Genomic DNA, 21127 nt, shown 5'->3' on the forward strand with positions numbered 1-21127 from the left:
AAGACCTTCCCAGGACATTGCACAGTTTGTCAGGTGTGTGACCCTGCCAGCTGCACATCCCCAGCTGCTTAATCCCGCACTATAAACCGCAGCTCAGGTTCCCTGGCTGCACCTACCAGAGGAACCTCATTTTTCAGGAAGAAAACAAGATGAGGAGATTCATATCCCCCGTTTGATGACCAGCCACTTCTAGCTAGTTATGTTATGACATGAATTCCTTCTGTTCTGAATCAAAGGATGCTATGTCCAGATCCATAAGCCCTGCTTCTGAAATCCCCCTAAAGTGCAGGTATAACTCACGTATAACTGCAGCCACCTTCTTACCAATTCCTTCAGCTTTCCATTTAAAAACTCTGGGGTCCTCCCAAACATTTAGTGCAGAAGTTGGAACATCCCTCAGTTTCTGAAACAGGCTAATGCTACTCATTAGATATTGGCAATATCTCAGCCAGGGTCTGTCTGCATTGTAGACATTTTATCTGGACAATATCAAGCTAGATTTAGTGCTATCAGTTACAGAACATATCAGAAAAGACAAGTAAACATATATTTTGCTAGTCTGCACTGGAGGTGGTGCTAGTCTGCCTACAACATCCACCCATGACATGCACTGAGATTTCATGTCCTTAAAGACAGCAGCAAACAGGAAAGGTGGATATCATGCTCCCTCGCCATGATTCTTTCTGCCCAAACTAGAATTCACCAGGGAAAACTAACCAAGACTGCAAAAAAGCCCTCACAGATTCCTGTATTGTAATCAGGAAAATATTAGAGAGTGTTTGGAACGACATCTGGTGCAGTGACAGCATATAACTCATCTGAGTATCAGCAAAACACAGGCTGAAGGGCAGAGCCGGAGATGGGAAGGGATGTTATACTATCGACCTTTCACAAGAGGGCAGTGATCCCAGGAATGAATGTTATTTCTCAATAGACAAATTGTGCTGTTACTGAAAAATCCCACTATATAGGTTATTGTTTTTCTTTTCCACTCTCAGCACCCTTGTGTGAGCATCTCCCAGTAGGTGGTGTGTGGTTTGCACTTTCATCCCATCATGCAGGGACACGCACAGTGTGCAGCAGTAGGGCTCTCTGCAATACTTATCTCTGCTCCCAGCTGCCCCTTCCCCAGCCTCCAGCAAGGACGTCCCCCAAACATATACATGTAGGTGCTTTTTTCCCCTCCTGACCTGGCAGCTAAAAACTTCCTTTACATTTTAAAGAACAGTGTTTTAGTTGGACTACATCACATGTTTTCCAACCCTGGGGCCTGGTGCATGAGCTGATTATGCCTGTGCATGGGGGTAGCGCTGTTCCTAAGACACAGCCAAGCAGGGTCAGCTGCTTGCAGGTCCTGTGACAGCCTGGAACCGCAGAGCTGTGGTTCGGCTGCTCTCCCCAGGCCAGGCTGGCAGCCACAGCTGAGGCAGCTCCTTGTCAGCATCCCCAAGAGCATCTCTGGAGAACGGCCACAGCACAGGAGCTGGGGACCTCAAAGGTTACCTGGCCACACATGAGATGGGAACTCGAGTCTCTGGGTTGCCAGAGCAGCTGCCTCAGCCCTCAAGCAGAACCTTTAAGTCCCCAGTGAAGTGCAGCCACAGAGAAGGGACATGATCACAATCCTGAGGTCTGATTTTCCATCCAGTATAGGAAAATCCTACAAACATCTACACAAGCCAAACCCTAATCCTCGCTCTGGCTGGCCTACCGGCAGTACGCAAAGCTGCGCTGTTGGTAACCTGCTGTGAACCTGCGAATGTGCAGGTCGGACTGTCTGGAGAGCTTCACGGCGCCTAAATCAAGGCTTTGTTCAGATCGTTTTGTCTGGCACATGTAGGGATAAGCAGAACCTACCGAAGTTATATTAATGTGAAGCTGGAAAACCTCATATTAGGGAGGATGTGATGATAAAAAATAAAATATTTAAAGAGAGAATTAAATGCTTAGGATGTTTTCAGATCATTTCCAGGAAGGAAAAAAGACAGCATACATTACAGAAGGCAAATCAGTCCAACAGGTAATTTGCATTTACAAAAGAGAGCGCCATATTCTCACACACATCCTGAGGGCTAAATAAGATGAGCTGCTGCCAGTAATTCCCAACATGGAAACTTTGCCAAGCCCACAGGAGCAGCATTTTAAAAGACCCCATTCAACTCTTCTGTTTGCACCTGGACTGCAGAGAAACTGCTTTACATTTTCTCCTCAAGTCCCTTATCTTTAGAGACGATACAGCATCAGCTGAGCTGTAAACAAGTGTCTGTTTTGAGGGGAATTATGGTTTGCTCTCTTAGCACATTTTGCATAGCCATTAAAACATTTACCTCTAAATAAATAGCTATGTCTTTGAGGTCCTTCCTGCCTGAAGAAATAGGCAGTGACAGCAAAAAACTCAGCATCTACTTATTTTTGCTGCTAAAGACTTGAAGTAAAAAGGACTTGGCAACTGTACCATTCCTTTGAGATACCTGAACACTGTGAGAAGGTACCAGTGCAGAGCAGCATCGGATACGTAGCCAAAAATAGAGCTCAATGGCTTTGCCAACATTGCTTCATGTTGATTGGGTGAATCTCTTCTGAATTCTGACTTCAACAAGCAGGATTTTCTCAGCTTTACAAGCTACAATCTATATCCGCTGCTATTACAAGATAATGAAAGAACAGGCGAGAGTTCTCATAGACAAGATAAAGATATTTGCCCTAAATATGTGTGATAGATGTAAGACAAGTCTTTCTGCTGCCTCTTGCAAATTGTTAACCCCAACCTCTGATTGCTAAGGTGAGATGCTTTGTGACAAAGACCCCAAATAAGAGGTACAAAAGCACTTGTTCCAGAAGCTCAAAATATTGCCACGATTCATCTCTTCAGTACACATCCCTTATTTATATCTACAATTTCTTAATTTTTTGAAGCTAGCATTTACAGCATGAGAAGTGAGTAGCAACAGGCCTGTAGGTTATAACAGCTGGGTTTGGAACTGAAAAAATATCACCTTGAGAGACCTATTTATTGATCAATCAAACAATCAGTGCCACAGTGCCGGGTGAGGCAGGCATTTGAGCCAGCAGCATCCCGCACCTAAAGACAGCATGAATGCCCTCATTTGAACACTCAGTGACCTTCAGTACAGGTCACTGGTGGGCAGCCTGGTTTTGCAATAAACCTGGAACCTCCTTTAATTCTAATAGACAGAGCAGACCGCTTGTAACCAGAAAATTTCCTTTTGAAAATTTCCTTTCAAAAGAGCAAATTAGTGTGACAGGAAAAAACTTGAACTGACTGCAAAACCCAAAAATATCATTAATAAGTTTCACAGAACCTCACATACCATAAGGTCAGCCCTTCCCTTTCCTAAACACACAGTTTGTTTGCACAAATTTCCCCAAAATAACCTTGGTGTTGGAACGTCAGCCATAATCCCACCTCATACTTGGCTGGACTGAGATCAAATCCTTAAGACTTTGCAAGACTTTGCAAGGCCAAAGAAACCAAGTATACAGTATTTTTCCAAGCACAACAGACTCTGGGACTAGCAGAATTTTCTAAATTTGTTACATTTAGTTGAAACAAATGAAAATCAGCCAGTGGATCTCATCTACCACTCAAGAAAGTCGTAAAAACTGATTATGAGAGGTGACAAACCTATTAATCTTGGTGTTACCTGCTTCTGTTGGCTGTACTGCCTCTTTGGTTTGCCCCACTTGAAATTCCTTAGCCTGGCAACAGTGCTGATCAGTTTTCATTTTCTCTTTATTCTCTAACGGGATAACAGTTACCCCCACCGTAGAAGCTTCTTTCCCCCCACCACATCCTTTGCTGAGTTGAATTTTCCACAACTGAAATGCTGCAAAAGAAGTTTGCTGCCATTCCAGTAGCAGATAGAGCCCAGCAGTTTCCCATTTGGCCAAACACACCACACACAATTAGCTCTGAAACCCAGAGCGGGCTGTAGACCTCAGTAAATCACAGCCAGTCCACTAGCACCGTGTGAGGGGTTCTCCTTCCAACAGACCGAAGCATCAGCTTTCTTTAAAGATACTTTTTTCACGAGTCGTGTTTAGTTGTAGCTCTGCTACTTCGGGACATAAGTAAAGGACACTATCTCTCTACATCGGGTATTATTTCACATAACAGGAAATCACTTCTGCAGCCAGACCTATTTCAGGATCCCAGCCCAGCATCCAGTCCTCATCTCATACTGACTTCTCACACTCCGTGCCCAATTGCATGTTCTTTCCACAAACCCAGTGGTGGCTGAGAATGGAGAGGAAAAACCAGCTGTATGAAGAGTTTTTCTGAGGCAGTTTACAGGAGCATATAAAGGTAGAACTGTCTGTGATGGGAACAGACTTTTTACCTTGAAGAGCCTCTGTGGAGGAACTGAAATAAACCTTTTACCAAAGGATGCTTGTGCCCTGAATGGTTCCGTTGTCTGAAAGCAAACCCTGTGAGCTAGGGAGATGGGGGCCATAAAACCAGGTGCCTGCGCAGCACAGCAGCAATGGCCTTCGCAACAAGTTTCTTATCAAACAAAGCATTTGAAGAGTCCTTTGATGTGAACTGAGCACTTCCAGAGAAACCATTATTTTGTCTGTACATAGAAGTTCTGCTATGCTGTGTAAATAAAAAGTGAAACCTCATACTAGTCTGGATGCAGCAATAAAAGTATGAAACTATTGTATTTGTGTAGCACATTCTGATATGGAAAGAGAAATAATTTCTCCCAGTAAAAATTACTTCTATCCACATATAACTGTGTTTACTCTCTGGGCTGTATTATATACCTATGCTAGTAAAAGCCAAATTACAACTTGAAATGACATTATAATGCTGGTTTCAAGACCATACACAGACCAGGGACTCACTTCAGTGAGACTCTGGACCTCCGGTGTGGTTCTGTTTCCTACTTCCTCACAATAGCACTGGGAGTTTAAGTCTTCTCAGCAACACGTTGTGACTTTTTTCTGACCCTCATGGCCACACACTGTATACAAGAAATTAAACTTGCTTCCTCAGTTGCTATCGAAACCTATGTCTCAGGTACTCCAGACAAATCCTATAGTCTTGTGGTCTCTGACAACAGCTGCAAGGACAGCTTTGTGATTCGGGTTTTAGGAGTGAGGTCCAGTTGAGCTACTTGCAGACTGCTAAAATGCTCAGAGAGACTACTGAATGAGAGGGATGAAGCTTTCAGAACAGATTCATTTTGTTCTTAAAAGGACATAACATGGCACACTCCAAAGAGCACAGGTTTTTACTCAGGCTCTTGGCCAAAAGCTCTCAAAACACCCAATCTGTGTTCTCTTAATCCTCCATTTCTATTAGGTTGTGTGCTTGCCTCAGCAGAGCACAAGCCTTTTTCTGTCAGATTCATTTCTCAAAAAGAAAAGAAAGCCTATGTTAGAAAACTCATGCTCTGAGGATCATGAACAAATACATTCCAGTGCAGAGTCCTCAACACCAACACACAAACGCTTGCTGACCCCAGCCACTGGTTCTGCCTCTCTCAGGGCCTGTGGGACAGCTCAGCTCCGTGTGAAACAGCTTCCAGGGTTTGCAGTTCCCTCATCAATGCAACCCAGAATTAGCACTAGTTCAATACGTCAGGCTACAAGCTGCACTGGTTCAGGATCAGCTTCATGTGTAATTCCACCACCTCTGAGAATGAACCATGCGGAAAACTAACTGGAGGCAGTTATTGATTCAGCTGCCTGCCCCTAATTAACATATTGATGCACCAATATGATTGGGATGAAACATGGATCAACCCTGAACTTAGGGGTAGTGCTAAATGACAGATTAAATCTTGAACTAGACCCTTGCAAAGCTCCTTGTTTTCCTCTCTGACAGCTCTATTTCAGTTCCTGCTGTGCTGGTTGGAGTGACAGCCCTTTCCACATTGAACTGGGGACCAGAATGTGCAGCTGTGAGTGGGACCCTGTCAGAACCACCTCTGGTGTGCTGGGCTCTGCAGCAGCACTGGGGTCTTGCATTGCTGACCCGAGGGTCTCCCTACACAATGCAACATCAATATTTGGAAGCATGACCACTGAAATGGAGTTTTATCTTATCAGGATGCATTTATGAAAAGTTTATTAACTAATGCTTAATACACACTTACTAGTTAAAGATGATTAGGATATAGCTAGTTGTTTGAAGGTATCCAAAACAGATTGTGTAGTCGTGTTCTACATTGTAAGTATTGGGGTTTAGACTGTATGTGGGGGCTGGAAAAAGCCAGTATGCATTCATGTCTTACAACGGCATGTCCCTAAATCTCAGCTTTCATTTAATAAAGTAATAAGTCTCTTGCTATTACCGTTCTGAAATAAACCTGGCAATGTGAGCAAAATGTAACCAAGGCAGAGATGGCAAAGAGGTGTCTGGAACAACAGCTCTGAGGCACATGAGGTGTCCCTGCCAACACCTCATCACCCAATGGTGACTTCAGTGTCAGCATTTTAAACAAAACCCCTCTTGGAGGGGGGCAGCAGTGGAGAAAACACAGGGTGAGAGCAAGCAGGTGAGGCAGGGCAAGTGAAAGACTGTGATCAACAGGCACATTGTTGTGACAATTTCATTTGTCCACCAAAATCAGCAAGATGTCCTGCTACGTCAGCAATCCCAGTTAAAAGGCAGCCCCACAAAACTCAACAGAGCCCAGGGCAAATGTAAAAGACTCAAATGCAAAGTGCGCCCTGGAGTCCAGAGATACACTGTCCTGCTTCAAGCACCTTGTTCTTTATTATTCTTCTGACCATATGGTCTGGACTTGGGAACCTTTGGGAGAGTATCACTGTCTTTTGTTCCCCTGACTAGACCCTGCTGATAGAGCATACTGTTCCTAATCAGAAACGCACTTGTATTTATTAGCCATTTAGTAACTCTTTATAAAATAATTCATAAAATAATAAACACACTCCTCACATAACATGATTTTAATGTGTATATTGACTCTGTGTGTGTAGCTGCAGCATTTGCATTTACTCAGGGAGTGACACTGTTTTTGTTTCAGTGGAAATGGGATCATGACCATTGTCATGACTTAATCAGCTTGGGACAGAGCCATGCTGGCTGAGCCTGTTACCTCTGTAGAAGTCTTTTGGCTGCCCCTCCAAGAGGCTGGCACACATGGTGTCTTTGAGCATCCACCTGCTTTTCCATACATTTCGGGCTTCAAGGTTACAACGAGAAGTATGGCGATCATTAGTGGCAGCCCCTGCACTGTTCAGTGCTGGTACAGCTTCTGTAGAAGCAACCTGTGCCAGCCGAACTCAAAACGGAAACAGGAATTTCAGATGAGACGTGAGAACAAGGGGGTGCCTTATGCTACAGCCAGCTCGAGTATTAAACACATTTCGTAAGCAAGGAGTGCAGCCAAGCCTATCACAGCACTTTTATAAAACTGACCCCAGCCAGTCCCTACTGAGATGTGTCTGTGTGACTTGCTCTTGTAGCTGCTAAAGAGAATCTCTTGAAGCTTCTTGTTAAATTCTTTAGAAGAGACATGGCACAAACTGGACTTAGGATTTTTCTACTCATAAGCATACTGCTGCTGGATCAGACCATCAGCCAGGCTTCCAAGTTCAAAGCCAGGAAGCACAGCAAACGTAGAGTGAAAGGTACTGGGTTTTAACTGGGAGGATGGATAGAAGCTTACAGAATACGCAAGTTTACTGTCTACTTACATAACAATGCATGAATCAGAAACTAACATTATACAAATGCTTATAAACAGTTGCGTTCGTATTATATCCAGTCTTAAAAGATTTTTGTGTGAATTAGCAAGGCCAGGAATGAGTTATGGACACAGAACTGTAAAACACTTGCTCTGTTTTGCCTGGTCATGTCTGTCAACATCATTTAGAACTCAGGCACAACTGAGAGGACTCTGGCTGATCATTCTTAGTTATGCACTTATGTTGACCAAGAGGAGAATAATGGAAATTCATGTACATATGGTGAAAAAGAGCAGGATAAAATATTCGGTCTCCTAGGGTTAATGTTCAGATTTTACTATTTTCTAATTTTAACAGAATGCCTAATATTTGTGAAATATTCTCTTTACCTGTGTGAAAAGTACTGTGAAAAGGCAAGCCAAACTAATGAGAAAAAATTAGCAGAAAAAGATAAGTATAAATTCCCAGATTGAAGTTTACAGAGCAAATATAACTCTGGTGAATGTTTGGAAATGTCTGTATATTTAATTTAAAGACTTCTTTCTAATAAAAGAGGATGTAGAGGTTACACTAATGGCAAATATTTAAACTCCTAGTCAATGAAAAAAACCTCACAGCTTTGATAAAGCCATTGTACAACACAATGACACTGCTCCAGGGTTATACAGTCAGATATACTTCTCCTTTTGAATCTCTGTGGTTTTAAGCTCAGTGTCCTAAGGACAGGTTGCTGTAAAAATTGGTGTAAGAATGGAGCTCCTGAGGATAAGTCTCCCAATATTTTATGAAATTCAGAATGAGAGTGAAAACAAACAAAACAAACAACAACCACCCAAACTGCCTTAGTGTCCCACTAAAAGCTGTAGCAGGACCTTGGCTTTTTCTGAGTGTTTTTTTTGCTTCTTTTGAAGTAGAGGGACATGGAGGGGCTGTTGTGAACTGGGACTTGCAGGGAACGGGGAATTGCGAGTCCTGCCCTGGGAAAGCAGGGAGCTGTGGAGCTCAGCTGGGGTTGTCCCCATGGAGAAGAGATGAGCTTCCTGGGGTACAGCTGGAGGATTAGGTGATGCAACACAGAGCTGTAGGAACTGTGCTTTTGTTAGTTCTGCTACATGTGAAAGAGCTTATTTATTCCTCATGTTCGTTACTGTGGCTTCTGGAAGGTCTGGTTACTGCTGCAATCAAATCATCATCTTGTGCAATGGAAGCTTGCCTGCTAGATGTTTGATGGTGGTGGAATATTATAACAATTAAGAAAAAAAGAATGGAAAAGAAGATACAAAAATGGAGTTATGTGCAAATTAGCTTATTTTCTTGCCCCACCATCTTGTTGGTGCTTTTGCAAGTGCTACAAAATGGTGATTCAGATGCAATTTGTGGGACCCAAGTCACCAGGCCCTCTCTGTTCTGATGGAGAGAGAAAGGCTCCTCCTGGGGAGGGGACATCCCAGCTCAGCAGGCTTGTCCACGTACACTCGGACTATGAAGCTGGATTATATTAGCTGCTCATGGTGTTAAGCAAGAGGTGTATGCAACTTTCATGCTTATAGAAATACCATTCCTTTGAATAAACACAACTTGTGTTCTGCTATTATTTGTATGTCATATGCATACACCATGGTGCACAGGTTCAAAAGTAAACAGGAAAATTTCACTGTAAATTAGATGCTGGCACACTAAATAACTAGCTGCAGTAATCCATGGTTTTCAAACAGTTACTTCAGTCCAACTGAAAATGAGATTTAAACTATGAGGGTGAAAGGTAAAGGTGGGTTCCTCCTGGTTTTTTTTGTGGGAACCCTACAAAAATCCTTTCATTAAGGAAGAGTCTTTAAAAGAAATCAAGAGATATCTCAGCAGTGTGGTATTTTGAAACAGCTTTTAACATGTGTGTGTGCATATCTATTAATCTTTCTACCTTTCTTTTATTTAAGAGAAAGATGACCTAAAGACACAGATTGACAAATTGTGGCGAGAAGTAAATGCTCTGAAAGAAATGCAAGCACTTCAGACAGGTAAAGCAGCTTACGTGGGTCAATGTCTTCCCAAAGTTATCACTGCCTTTTCTCCCTCCTCCACTCCCATCCCTCTTCATGATGGGGATTAGTGACTGGGAAATACAGCTCCTTGAGAGAGGCTGGAATGGTGAGACAAGTGCTGAAGGGAGCTTTCCAGGACAATCAAGTCTGAACTAATGGCATACAAGCAACAATTCTTCACCAAGAGCAAGAACTAATCTGGAGCAAGAACTGCTCTTGTCTTTGCTATGCCCAACCTCAAGCTGTGCTTTTAGGTAGGATCAGACTAAAGCAACACAATGGGAGTTGCTGGATTAGAGAGTTTAGATGGGCAATGAGTTAAGTCCCCAGCTTTGTTATGAACATGGGCCAACTAGCAAGGCAAAAATATTCATGAGAAAGTCTGAGAACATCCCCAAAAGAAAGCTAAAAGGACCAAGCCTTTTTAAAGTGTGCAGTTTGCAAGACTGAAATGTGAATGTTAACACAAAACTGAGAATACCCACTGTGAGTTCAGAAATATCCTGTATCGATGCACAGAGTCCTTTAAGTATTTAAATAGCCAGATGGAAATTTCCAAACAAAATGGGACGGGTAAATACATATGCACCTACTAAACAGTTGTTCTTTTCCACAGCTGCTGACACAAAACTTGGCATTTCATCATGTACAAAAGGGCACTGCAGAGGAAATTACATCATTCACATGAAACAGAACATTTTCCTTAGAGATGTTAATATCTGGGTTGTCCTGTTTTCCATCTTGGGTTACACAGAGCTTTTTGAGCTTTACAAAATATTTTTATTTTAAATTTCTTGTAAGGAGACTTTAGAAGTTTCTCAAAGAGGGAGCCTGTGCTAGACAAGCAACTCTTGTTTAAAAGTAGTTCTTGTATTGCTTCCAGAAGGAGCTTGACAGTAAGCATGCAGTGGCTTAGAAATGAAACCAGAGCCAGAGATTTTCTATCCTCTAAACTTATTTTGAGCTATATTATAAATTCAGACCCCACACTGTTGAACTGGATTCCAGATTTGGCAAAGATCTATTGCCCCTCTCGCTCTGACTGTGTTTATTAATGGACTTCTGATACTTGAAAAAGGAGCTTTTTTAGCTATGGGTATTTCCAAGACACACATTACAATTAATTTATTTTGCTTGAATTTCCTAGTTCCCCTTTCTACACACCATGAAATGTTGCCACACACCTTTTAGCAACACACCATTTCTCTCTAAAGAGGGCCAGTCCGCATCATCACTGCAGCATTGCTGAAGTAGAGAAGATCTCTCCGATCTTTCCCATTAATATAATTTTGCTAAAGAATTCAACATTTAGCAAGTATGTTCATGACTTTTCCTTGGCCATTAGCAGTTGGAAAGGACAGCATTTGAAGGATAAACCCTAATACAAAATGATGACCCTGAAAATGCAGCTGAGACATACAATGAATACCACAACTGGAAGTATTCAAACCCTGAGACATGAAGGGTCGGGTCCAAAGTGGATTTCCATATCCTGTTGATCAGATACATAATAACTTTTTTTTACAAGAAGAGATGACAGGAATTAAAAACATTACAGAAAACATCAGGACAGAAGATGTTCATATTGTTTTATGACATCTTTCTAATACAAGATGAGTTTAAGCAATAAATGAAATAATCTGGAAGCAGTCACATGAAAGATTCTAAAAATAATTGTTGCAGGAGTGTATTCAAGGCCCTTGCTACCTTCCTCAGCTCGGAAGGAACACTCCTTCCATGAGGGGTTGGTTCTAGTAGGTATTTTTCTTGGGAAAGGCAGTTTTCCACGTAATTACATTAGGAGAAGTGGGTAACAAAGTCTAAGGATCACTCCTGCAAGCCAGTCCTCACAGACCTTGGCCTGGAAGAGCTCTGACAGCGGTTCTGCAAAGCGATTCCAGCCACACAACATATGCCAAATTCATGTTCCAGTACATTTTGACTTTGCATCAAGACTTCCCCGATCTGTTCCAATAGAACTAAAAGCAAACAGATATATAAATGCAAAAGTTTACATTATTTGGTTCAGATTGTCACGCAAGCTTAGTAATATGCATACATTTTTAAAGCATTTATAAATGTAAGTCACTTTTCCTCATTTAAATTTAGAGCTAGGGATATACTTTGCAGAAGAGACCAAAAACTAAGAACTAAAGAGGCAAATGTGTACTCTTCTGTGGGTGGCAATATATATTTGTCAATCATCCAGACAGAGATTTGCATTATGAATTTAAAAATCAATATTTTTCTGGTGAGCAGGACATTTAAAATAGCACTTTTCTGTCCTGCTTTTGTTTGCTAGTGAATAGACTTAGTTATTGCATAACATTTTACTTTGGCATTTAAATATCGTAAATATGAAGAGGCCTTCAGAGCTGTCTCCTTACTATGAAGCCAAGTATATGTTTCCTGATGACCAGCTCACATCTGCCAACAACAAAAGCCTCCATACCTCATCCATCCCATCAGTTTTAAGAGAGATGAAATAAGGAAAAGAGGTGTGAAAGCAGGACTATTTGCTAAAAGAAGACCTATGATACACTGACAACAGGCCCGGGTTATATTTGAGTGTTCTAAACCAGCAAAATAAAAAGAGTCCTTGAACTAATTACATTGCTGGAGATAATCTGGGGCTCAAGAGCATGACTGAGGTTTATCAGCATAAACACAGGAAGTATTCTTCAAAGCACTTTATAGTGTAAGACCACAGCTGTCTGTACTTGCTCTTAAGTGTCTCTTTGCTGGAGCGAAGAGCATGCTCTGCTTGTGGCGTCCCTTGTAGTCGCCAGCACTTTGCAGAATGCCTGTAGCAGCCTGAACACGGCACACACAGGCTCCTGCAGGAACAGGACGAGTCGCAGGCAAGTCTGATCTGGCTGCTACTTTTGGGCCCACCCTGAGGAGGTAAGAGCCTTTCATTTGCTGAGGGGCTTGTCTCTTTAATCCCCAACATACCTTTGGAATATTATGATTTTAGGAAGCATTATTTGAAGCTCTAGCCTAGGCTTTTACTGAGAGTGCAAACAAATATCTATTCACAGTCTGTCTTCGTGGGACAAAGGCCCATAAGAAGTGCTACCTCGTATCAGAAGGCACCAAATATTTTCACGAAGCCAATGAAGACTGCATAGCCAAAGGAGGGACACTGGCTATCCCAAGGAATAATGATGAAACGAATGCTCTTCGAGATTATGGCAAGAAAAGCATGCCTAGAGTGTCTGAGTTTTGGTTGGGTGTCAATGACCTGATAAATGAAGGGAAATTCGTTGATGTCAATGGCATGGCTCTGCAGTACTTCAACTGGGATCGCGCCCAACCAAATGGGGGGAAGCAGGAAAACTGTGTCTTCTTTTCTCAGTCATCACAAGGCAAGTGGGTGGATGAAGTCTGCCGCACTGCCAAGAGATACATTTGTGAATTTCTGATCCCATAATTATATGTACAAATGACCGTGACCATGTTTTGGGTTATTAACATGCAGTGTTGCTTGTTAGTAAAACCTCCCACTCACACAGCAGCAAGTTAAAAATATCCGTCTTCTGCATCATACTCATTCTTTTCTGAAACAGAAGTTTTCTCTATTAATTTATTTTCTGTTCAGATGCTAAAAACGTTTACTGAGTGCTCTTACTATGTCCAGGGATATATATTTTCAACTACATTGTATCATATTTCAGCACGCTATTTCAACCTGATGTTCAGGTTGCTGGAATTTACCTCCTATTTCTTTACTTCATATCTCCATGGTAGGATAGTATTGAACTCAGAGCTCCAATGAGTTTACTTCAAGTTTACAGAGGATTGCTGTATGGTGACGTGTGCCAATATAAGGTGTAGGGATCCTTAGAGTTTAGTGCTTAAGAGGGACTCTGGGATTACATGAGCTCCTGTGAAAAATGGCCACCATCCTTGTAGAGTTTAACAGGATGGATCTGTGAGTTTTACCTATGGGTTGAAGAAGCCAAATGAAACAGAAAAATCTGATGTTAATTTTTAAACTACACGGAGCTAAAAATGATACATTGCTAGAAAAAGGGGAAGTACCTCTTCTAAAACATCAGTTAGTCTAAGCATGTTTGCTTCTAAATGTCTCAATTGTGGTTAAATATTAGATGTCATTTGGAACCTTCCCATAGATGAAAGCAACCTGGGATCATACCTCCACCATGTAATGCCTTCATAAGATGTGCAAAAGCCTTCTCTCCTGCAGGATCGGAAAGGGGCTTTGAATTCAGACAGTAGCATTGCCTGAACACACGAGCACAACCTCCCCGCCTGTTCCCCTCCCCACACAGCCGGCAGAACGCTTGACCCACAGCAAGGAGTGGGGCCAAACCACGGCCACATGCAATTCTTCCCCATTTAACACACCTGACATTTGAAAATGAAGTTAAATGTGCTGGTTATTTTTTTTGCTTTTCTTAACCTCTCAAGGAACCTTCATGTTATAAACTGCAGTTTCTCTCTTGTGTGAAGGAATTTTGTTTAAATATTTAAATATATTACTGCTTGGAGGCTAATTCCTACTTTTTCCTCTTTTAGTTGTACATGATTTTCTCAAATTATGCAATAAATTTGCAATTACTGGTATTTAACTGTATTAGTATTTTTGACAGCTTTACGCATCCAGCTGAACACCGTTCTTTCCTAGGGCTTTGAGGGTTGAAAAGGGGTACTGTCCTTAGGCATATTATATGTGTGTATATATATATAGTGTGTGTATATATATATATACACACACACACATACCTTTTCTTTACTAGTGTGAAGTGAGCTCAGAGTATCTGCTGCCTGGTGGGCCTGCTCTGACCTGCTGCTGCACCAGTTCTTGTCCCCAGACCTTCGCTCTCTTCTGATGACATGGTATTGCCCATCTTTTCCACCCCAGCAGATCAGGCTCCCTTCTCTACCCCAGTTTCCTGCAATTAGTTTCTGAAATCTTCTGAGGTCTCCCAGTGACATTTTCCCTTCAAATTCCAACTCTGGGTTCCTCATCTCTGCAAAGGTCACACCGAACTGTGCCGCAGGGATTCCTGCTCCCCAATGCATCACGTTCAGCTGGCAAAGGGGCTCCAAGAGCCAGGAGTTTTGCTCGTGATTCCTGAGACTAAACAGGCTGGATTAAAGTATTTTCCCTGCTAAGTACTGCTGTGCTATTCTGCTCTGCAGATGGGCCCTGTATCGTGGAATGGGCAGCCAGTGATTTCCCGTTTGCACTGGACACTCATCACAGTTCAGGTGGGAATTGCAGGGGTAACCGTGAATTCAACAGGGCCACAGTGCAGCGACTTTCCTCTTCATTGCTACAAAACCAACCACAGAAAAAGCTCCAACACTCACACCTAGTGGTGTAAGAGGAGAATGCAGGATTTACAAAGTTTGAAATGCCATTTGAATGCAATTACTCTAACAAATACTGCTTCTAGTTCCTTCCAATTGCTCGCCAAAGGAAATAGGTCCAACGTAACGTCTGAACATCTGCTCGCATGTTTGCAAGAAAACAGAAAATATATATTTTTTTTTAAAGACTTGATACTAATTTTCAATAGTGCTTAACATTCAGCTGCTAAACCCACACTTTTCATGATAAAGATTATCAAATTTTCAACAGCAATTGTATCTGTAAACAACATGAAACAAACTCAGAGACTCTTACCTTTGAATAGCAATGAACAGGAGTGATTCCTCTCTAGGAGCAAAGAACCTCAACTAGAACCTCTGCTCAAATTTAAGCTCAGCCCAAGCTTATTAGCATACATCAAGCACCCATCCCCACCTGAATGCTTGGGTTTCAGTGAAAAGGTTTCAGCTGTGTTTGAGACACAGGTTGTCTGATGGATTAACGTATGCTGTGGATTTCCATAGCAGAAGCTTAAAAATGGGAAAGAGTCAAATATTTGCTAACTAAAACTAAGTGGAAATCCATTAAAATCCTGGGAAATGGTTTTGAACTTTGGCTTCTCTGGTCTTACTCTCCAATTTAAGCCTTCTTCTGGGATTAAGCTAGCTCTGCAAACATAGAGATGGCTGTGCTCTCAGGAAAGCTGTGTCCCTTCGCTGTAGGGGTATTTATGAAATGAGAAAATCCTTTTGTACCAGACTCCAAGGTAGGGTTTGGAGGATGCAATCCCAGATGAAATTTCTGTGTCCCAGCTGGAAGCACCTTTCTGTGCTCAGCTGACCAGGTATATATGTACCTAGGCAAGCTCAAAGCCTTCAGTAGGAGCTGGATTAGCCCACTGGGAGCAAGAGGCTGATGAGCACAGGACACAGATGGGGGTTACACGCACAGCTACCACCTGTACATGAAAAACCTGCTTGCTTGCATCACAGGCATGAAGCTTCCTGCCTTGCACCCTCTCTGAGGGGAAATGTGCTATGCAGAAACAAAAGTATTCCAGGGGGTTTGCTTGACCTCATTTGAACTGTGCAAGAATTTTCTCATTAGTACAAGCCTTGCCCCTCTGCCTTTGGAAAGAGGCAAGTAGTCCATTTCAAGGAGTCCCAAATCTTCTTACTGATCTCTATCAACATATGAAAAAGGAATATCCGCTTCAAATCAGGCCAAACCTGCTGGTTACCAAGTAAATTGCAGATATGCTGTCAAAGCTTGTATTTCAAAATAAAAATATGACACACAACCTTATATTGTTTGTATTTCCTCTAACAGCTGTGTGACTGCTTACAAATAGAGGCAGAATGTGGCCTATGCAGGCTTAGATAAACCTCTAACTGTTCCTGCATTATTTCTGGATAAAAAAAAGAGTACGGCACTACTATGCATATTTTCTTCTTTAAAGGAACTATGCTTCTGTTTATTTCTTCCTCACTGTGATCTGCACTTACTCCTCAGAGTTTGGAAATACTGCCTTCTTTATTGATTTTCTATTTACTGTATAGGAGGGGTTTTATAGACTATCTCTTACAAAGCTTCTATAGCTTCTCTTTTCTTGTTAAATTCCATCCTGTGGATCACTTTAGGGAAGGACAAAAGCAATACTATATCTCAGAAGCTAAATGATGGGTACTTTAGAAACAGTTTATTGCACTGATAAATATAACATCAATCTCACTTAGTGTTGTCTAAACAAAAGATAACTTCTCTGGAGTGATGGTCTTGATACAGCACTCCTCGCCCCAGCCAGGTTTTAGGGAGGACGGGATGGCTTGAGAGTATTTTAAAGCTATCTTTGGTGTCTCAGGTTGCATTGGTCTATAGGCTCAGAAACACAGAGGGCACAGTATCGCGCTGTGCCAGACGGCCTCTTGTCCTCCTCAGCAGCACCTGAGATGTGGGCACAAATGTCCAAACTCACTTGCTAGGAAAGAATAGCCCAGTGGCTGGGGTGCACACAGAGCTTTGCTTCTGCCTCTTTGCCCTGCCTGTGCAGGAGAGAAGGAGAATTTATAGTACAGCGATTTGAATGTAAATAATCTAGTCTGAGCAAACTCGTAACACCTGCGGTTTCTCTTGAGAAAATCTCTCTATAATATTCAGAGCATTACTTTGGCTTGTATTTGCATCAGCTAAGTAGAAAAGAAGATTCAAAACTTTTTTTGGTAGTGAATGAGCATGTTACTGATACAGTATGGCCAGGTGCCTGTGGATGGCACATTTAATTAGACAGGCTGCCTGTAAGACACATAGTTTCAGCCCTAAAGCATGAGAACATGATACACATACTAAAGCACTGTGATTTATTTTTCTATGCTGATGCAGAAGCAATGTGGAAAATTCCACAAACATAGATCCCTTCTGTCAGGATAGCCAAAGATGAGTATAGGTGTAGATAAAAAGAGAAGCAGCAGCGCAGCAGGGACAAGGCTCTAAAAGTGGTTTAGTTGATAAAGTAAATGATGCACTTTTAAATGAGTTTTCTTTTCTCTGTGCTGTATCAGAGCTACCAGAGCTACTAGTAATTAATAAGCCCTTTGAAACTAAAGCCATCTCTGTCTCTTTAGACAAATACAAGGAAAAATAGCTTTTCCAGGGATACTCAACCCCCTCAGTAGCACAGTGGCATTTCTCTTTGTTCTACTGAGGTACTACTTTATTTGTCCAGGTAGTGGTAATCATTTTGCAGAAAGTTCCTAATGTTGTACTATTATGACATGACCCGAAGTTATTTAACGTGAATGCAAAGACACCTGTTGAAATCCTACTCTTAGTACATGAATGTGACAGTACAAGCCACTTTAAGGCCAGCATTTTCAAGTGGTCCTGCAGAACACGGCTGTTCAAAACATGGTGTTGCCAGGTCCTTTTGCTTTTTCAGGAAATTCAACTCTAATGAATAGACTTATTCCTGCTTCAGTAACCGTGATTTTTTTTTTCCTTCCCAGTGAAGAGAACAGAAGTGGAACCAGGCTTAGTGCTGTTTGCTTTGGAGATGTATTCACTAATGAAATCCTTCAGTCCACTCAGGGTGCAAAGGCCTGATCTGCAAACTATTGAAGGGAAAGGGCTGATTTCCAATTTGCTTCCACAGACTTTGGGTCAAAACAGGAACTTGTTATTCTTCTTCCTTTTTTACTGGTTATCAGCCCAGTTTCATTTCTGGAGGTGTTTAGACTACTAAATGCAGACATGAGCTCAAGAAGGAAAGGGGCAGAGAAAACCCTGATTTTTTTTCCTCTGATTTTCCATCCCCAAAGTGTCATGAGTCATCAGGGGGTATCTCAGTAACAAAAGATTTCATCTTTCAGTGTAGCATCAGCACAGCAGCATCCGTGAGTGCTGGCTGCCCTAAATACTGATGCCATCTGCTACATTGCTGCTGTCCCTCGATAGTGCCTGCTCAGAAATCTCTGCTGTGAGAACGACTCGCCTGCCTGCTCTGCTGGGACCCTGAAGGACCAGTTGGTGGGCAAGATCAAGGGAACTTCCAGGGGAAGCTGCTGCGTGCTGCAGGAGCTGTTTCCACCGCGCTTTTGCGCTCCCTCCGCGGACAGAGTCAGCACTCACTGTCCACCCTCCAGCGGACCCCGGGGCACCGGGAAACGCAAAGCTCCACAGCAGCTCGCCTGCTACTAGCTGAGCTTTTTCTTTCTCTTTTCTTTGGGGTTATTACATGTCCCCGGGGTCAGCTGTGCTCCAGAGGTGGCCTTGCCGAAGCGCTGCCGCTGGGCGCCGGGTGGCTCCGGCTCCGCCGCCCGGGCAGCGGCCCCGGCCCCGCGGGCTCGGTGCTGCGCGGGCGCTGTCCGCCCCCCCGGTGCTGAACCTGCCCGCCCTGAAATCTGGTTTTGAAAAGTTTCTCTCCAGACAAAACGATATTTACCATGCATTAAACATGTCGGTGGGAAAATGTATCTCTGCTAGTCCTGCTGTCTGTTTTTGGAGGAACAGAGAGCAAAAAGAGTATGAGCAGGAGGAGGAGAGGAGTTGTGGGATTCTTGAGAAACGAAAGAGGTAAGGATTAAAAAAGCAAGCTGTTTTCTTAGGGCAGAATCAACTTTCACCAGAAGTGCCCAGCAGCTGCACAACTAGTCTTTTTCAAAAGATGACTGATTTGTTTATTTTTTCCCTGTATGCAATCAGAGTCACTTATTCTAACTTAAAATACTAGCATGTCCTGTGTTCAGGGCCTCCTTGTGTACATGGTAAAACAAAGTGCCTGTTCCAAAAAATGTACAATCTAGATAGACAAAAGGGAGGTTACTATCCCCATTTTACAGAAGTGAAGCTGAGGCAATAAGAAATTAATGGCTGAAATAAAGCATCATCAAGCAAGGAAAAGTTTTATTTTTTGAGATCTTCTGGGCCCAGTATCTTAGGCACTAGGTTTTCTTTCTTTCCCAAGAGTCAGACCTGGGGTGGCTGATGAATTACAGTAAACATGTAGCTGCATCCCAAGCACAGCAGCAGTTGGGTGTGTGTGTGTGGGAGTCACACGGGAACTGACTGGGCTGAAGGGTCCAGTTGCCAGAAAACAAAGATGGGAGAGTGAGGAGGGCAGGACCATTCCTGCCAGAACCACCCCATCCTCTGACAGACACCCTGAATTTTCCTCCTATGAAAAAGCCTATATAAAATTCACTTTATTTTTGGTTCTTGGGTCAGGTAATGCTATGCCAAACATTCAATAGATAAATATTCTATTTCATATTTACTCCACTATGTTTCCCGTAATTATGTTAGTGTGCACTACAGGATCAGTGTAGACAATAGTGAGTTACTGTTGAACTACTCTATAAATCTATCATGCTGTTAAACTAATTATCATCATATATTTAACTGAGCAGGCAGTCTACGCTAGCTAAACCAATGTGAAAAATACCAAGATTAAAAGCATGAAACAAACTGTGGCTAGTATCTAATTAAGCAGGAAACAATATGGTGAAGTGCAAATGTGGATACTGCAGGCAAATTGATTTTCAGAAGCCTGGTCAAGTTTGACAAGGAAATTCACTGTAATCAGCTGATGACTAAGATATTTGTCTTGGTTTAAATACTTATTGTACTTTTATAAAGTTATACCTTTAATTGGTTAGAGAAATGGAAATAAGATAAAACTACCCTGTTCCTGTTGCAAATATATTCCATATATGCTACAAAAATGTAAACCATTTCACTTAAAAATGTGGCTAATGTGAAGATTTAAGACTGTGTAGTCTGTAAAATAATCACATATCAATATCCTTTTGAAAAATATTTTTTTCAGGTAATTCTGTAAGGAAGTATTTATCTTGAGAGTGCAAAAAAACCTCGTGATAGTGGATGGATTTCATGGATAATCCAGTTCAGTTCTTGGGATCAGCCCAGATTACAGTGTGGAATCTCGCAGTGCATATGGAGCACACACAGCTTTTGAGATCAGGGACAGGTAACAAAGAAAACAGCTTCAGCTTTATTTTGTGTACTCTGCTATAGAGACACTGTGATGAATGGCAAACAATGGGCTCATAGGGATTTTACAAGCATGTGAATCTTCCCAAACTTTTGTCTGCACAGCACTAGAATTTTTCCCATAATATTTTTGCCAATACATCGCAATTAAGTAACATCCACTGGATCTTGCTGACATAGCAGGGACACTAGGAGACTTAATGTAGTCCTTAACCACCAGAAGACAAGCTTTGCTGCCTTTTTTCAAATGTTTAAATCCAGATTTTTCATACTTCATTAGATGCCCTACTGAAACTTGATATTCTACTAGTGTGAAATTAAAACCAGATGGTTTCCTAGGAAATATAAACTGTATCTGCATGTATGTATGCAGCTGTTCAATAATATCGATGACTGGCATCTAAGTCCTTGAGTACACTTCTAGTAAGAGTTAATAAATAAACTATTAATGGCACCTTACACGAGCATTGTGTACCATATATCACTAAGCCTCAATCTAGATCACTGGTGGTTTTCCAAACATTACAAGGTAGCCTGCAAAACAGTCTCTTTCCCTTCC

At 42.0% G+C, this 21127-nt stretch overlaps 1 protein-coding gene across 1 annotated transcript; it reads left to right on the forward strand.

Annotated features, from left to right (window-relative positions):
* Positions 1 to 7511: 7511 nt before the first annotated feature.
* On the forward strand, positions 7512 to 13155 carry CLEC3A (C-type lectin domain family 3 member A; the record flags this gene model as incomplete). The annotated part of the gene is made up of 3 exons (XM_080351866.1): positions 7512 to 7626; positions 9618 to 9698; positions 12764 to 13155. The coding sequence occupies 3 exons, from the start codon at positions 7512 to 7514 to the stop codon at positions 13153 to 13155; spliced, it is 588 nt and encodes a 195-aa protein (XP_080207992.1).
* Between the last annotated feature and the right edge of the window lie 7972 nt (positions 13156 to 21127).

The sequence above is a fragment of the Nesoenas mayeri genome (genome assembly GCF_963082525.1).
Source record: "Nesoenas mayeri genome assembly, chromosome: 12".
Taxonomy (NCBI): Eukaryota; Metazoa; Chordata; class Aves; order Columbiformes; family Columbidae; genus Nesoenas; species Nesoenas mayeri.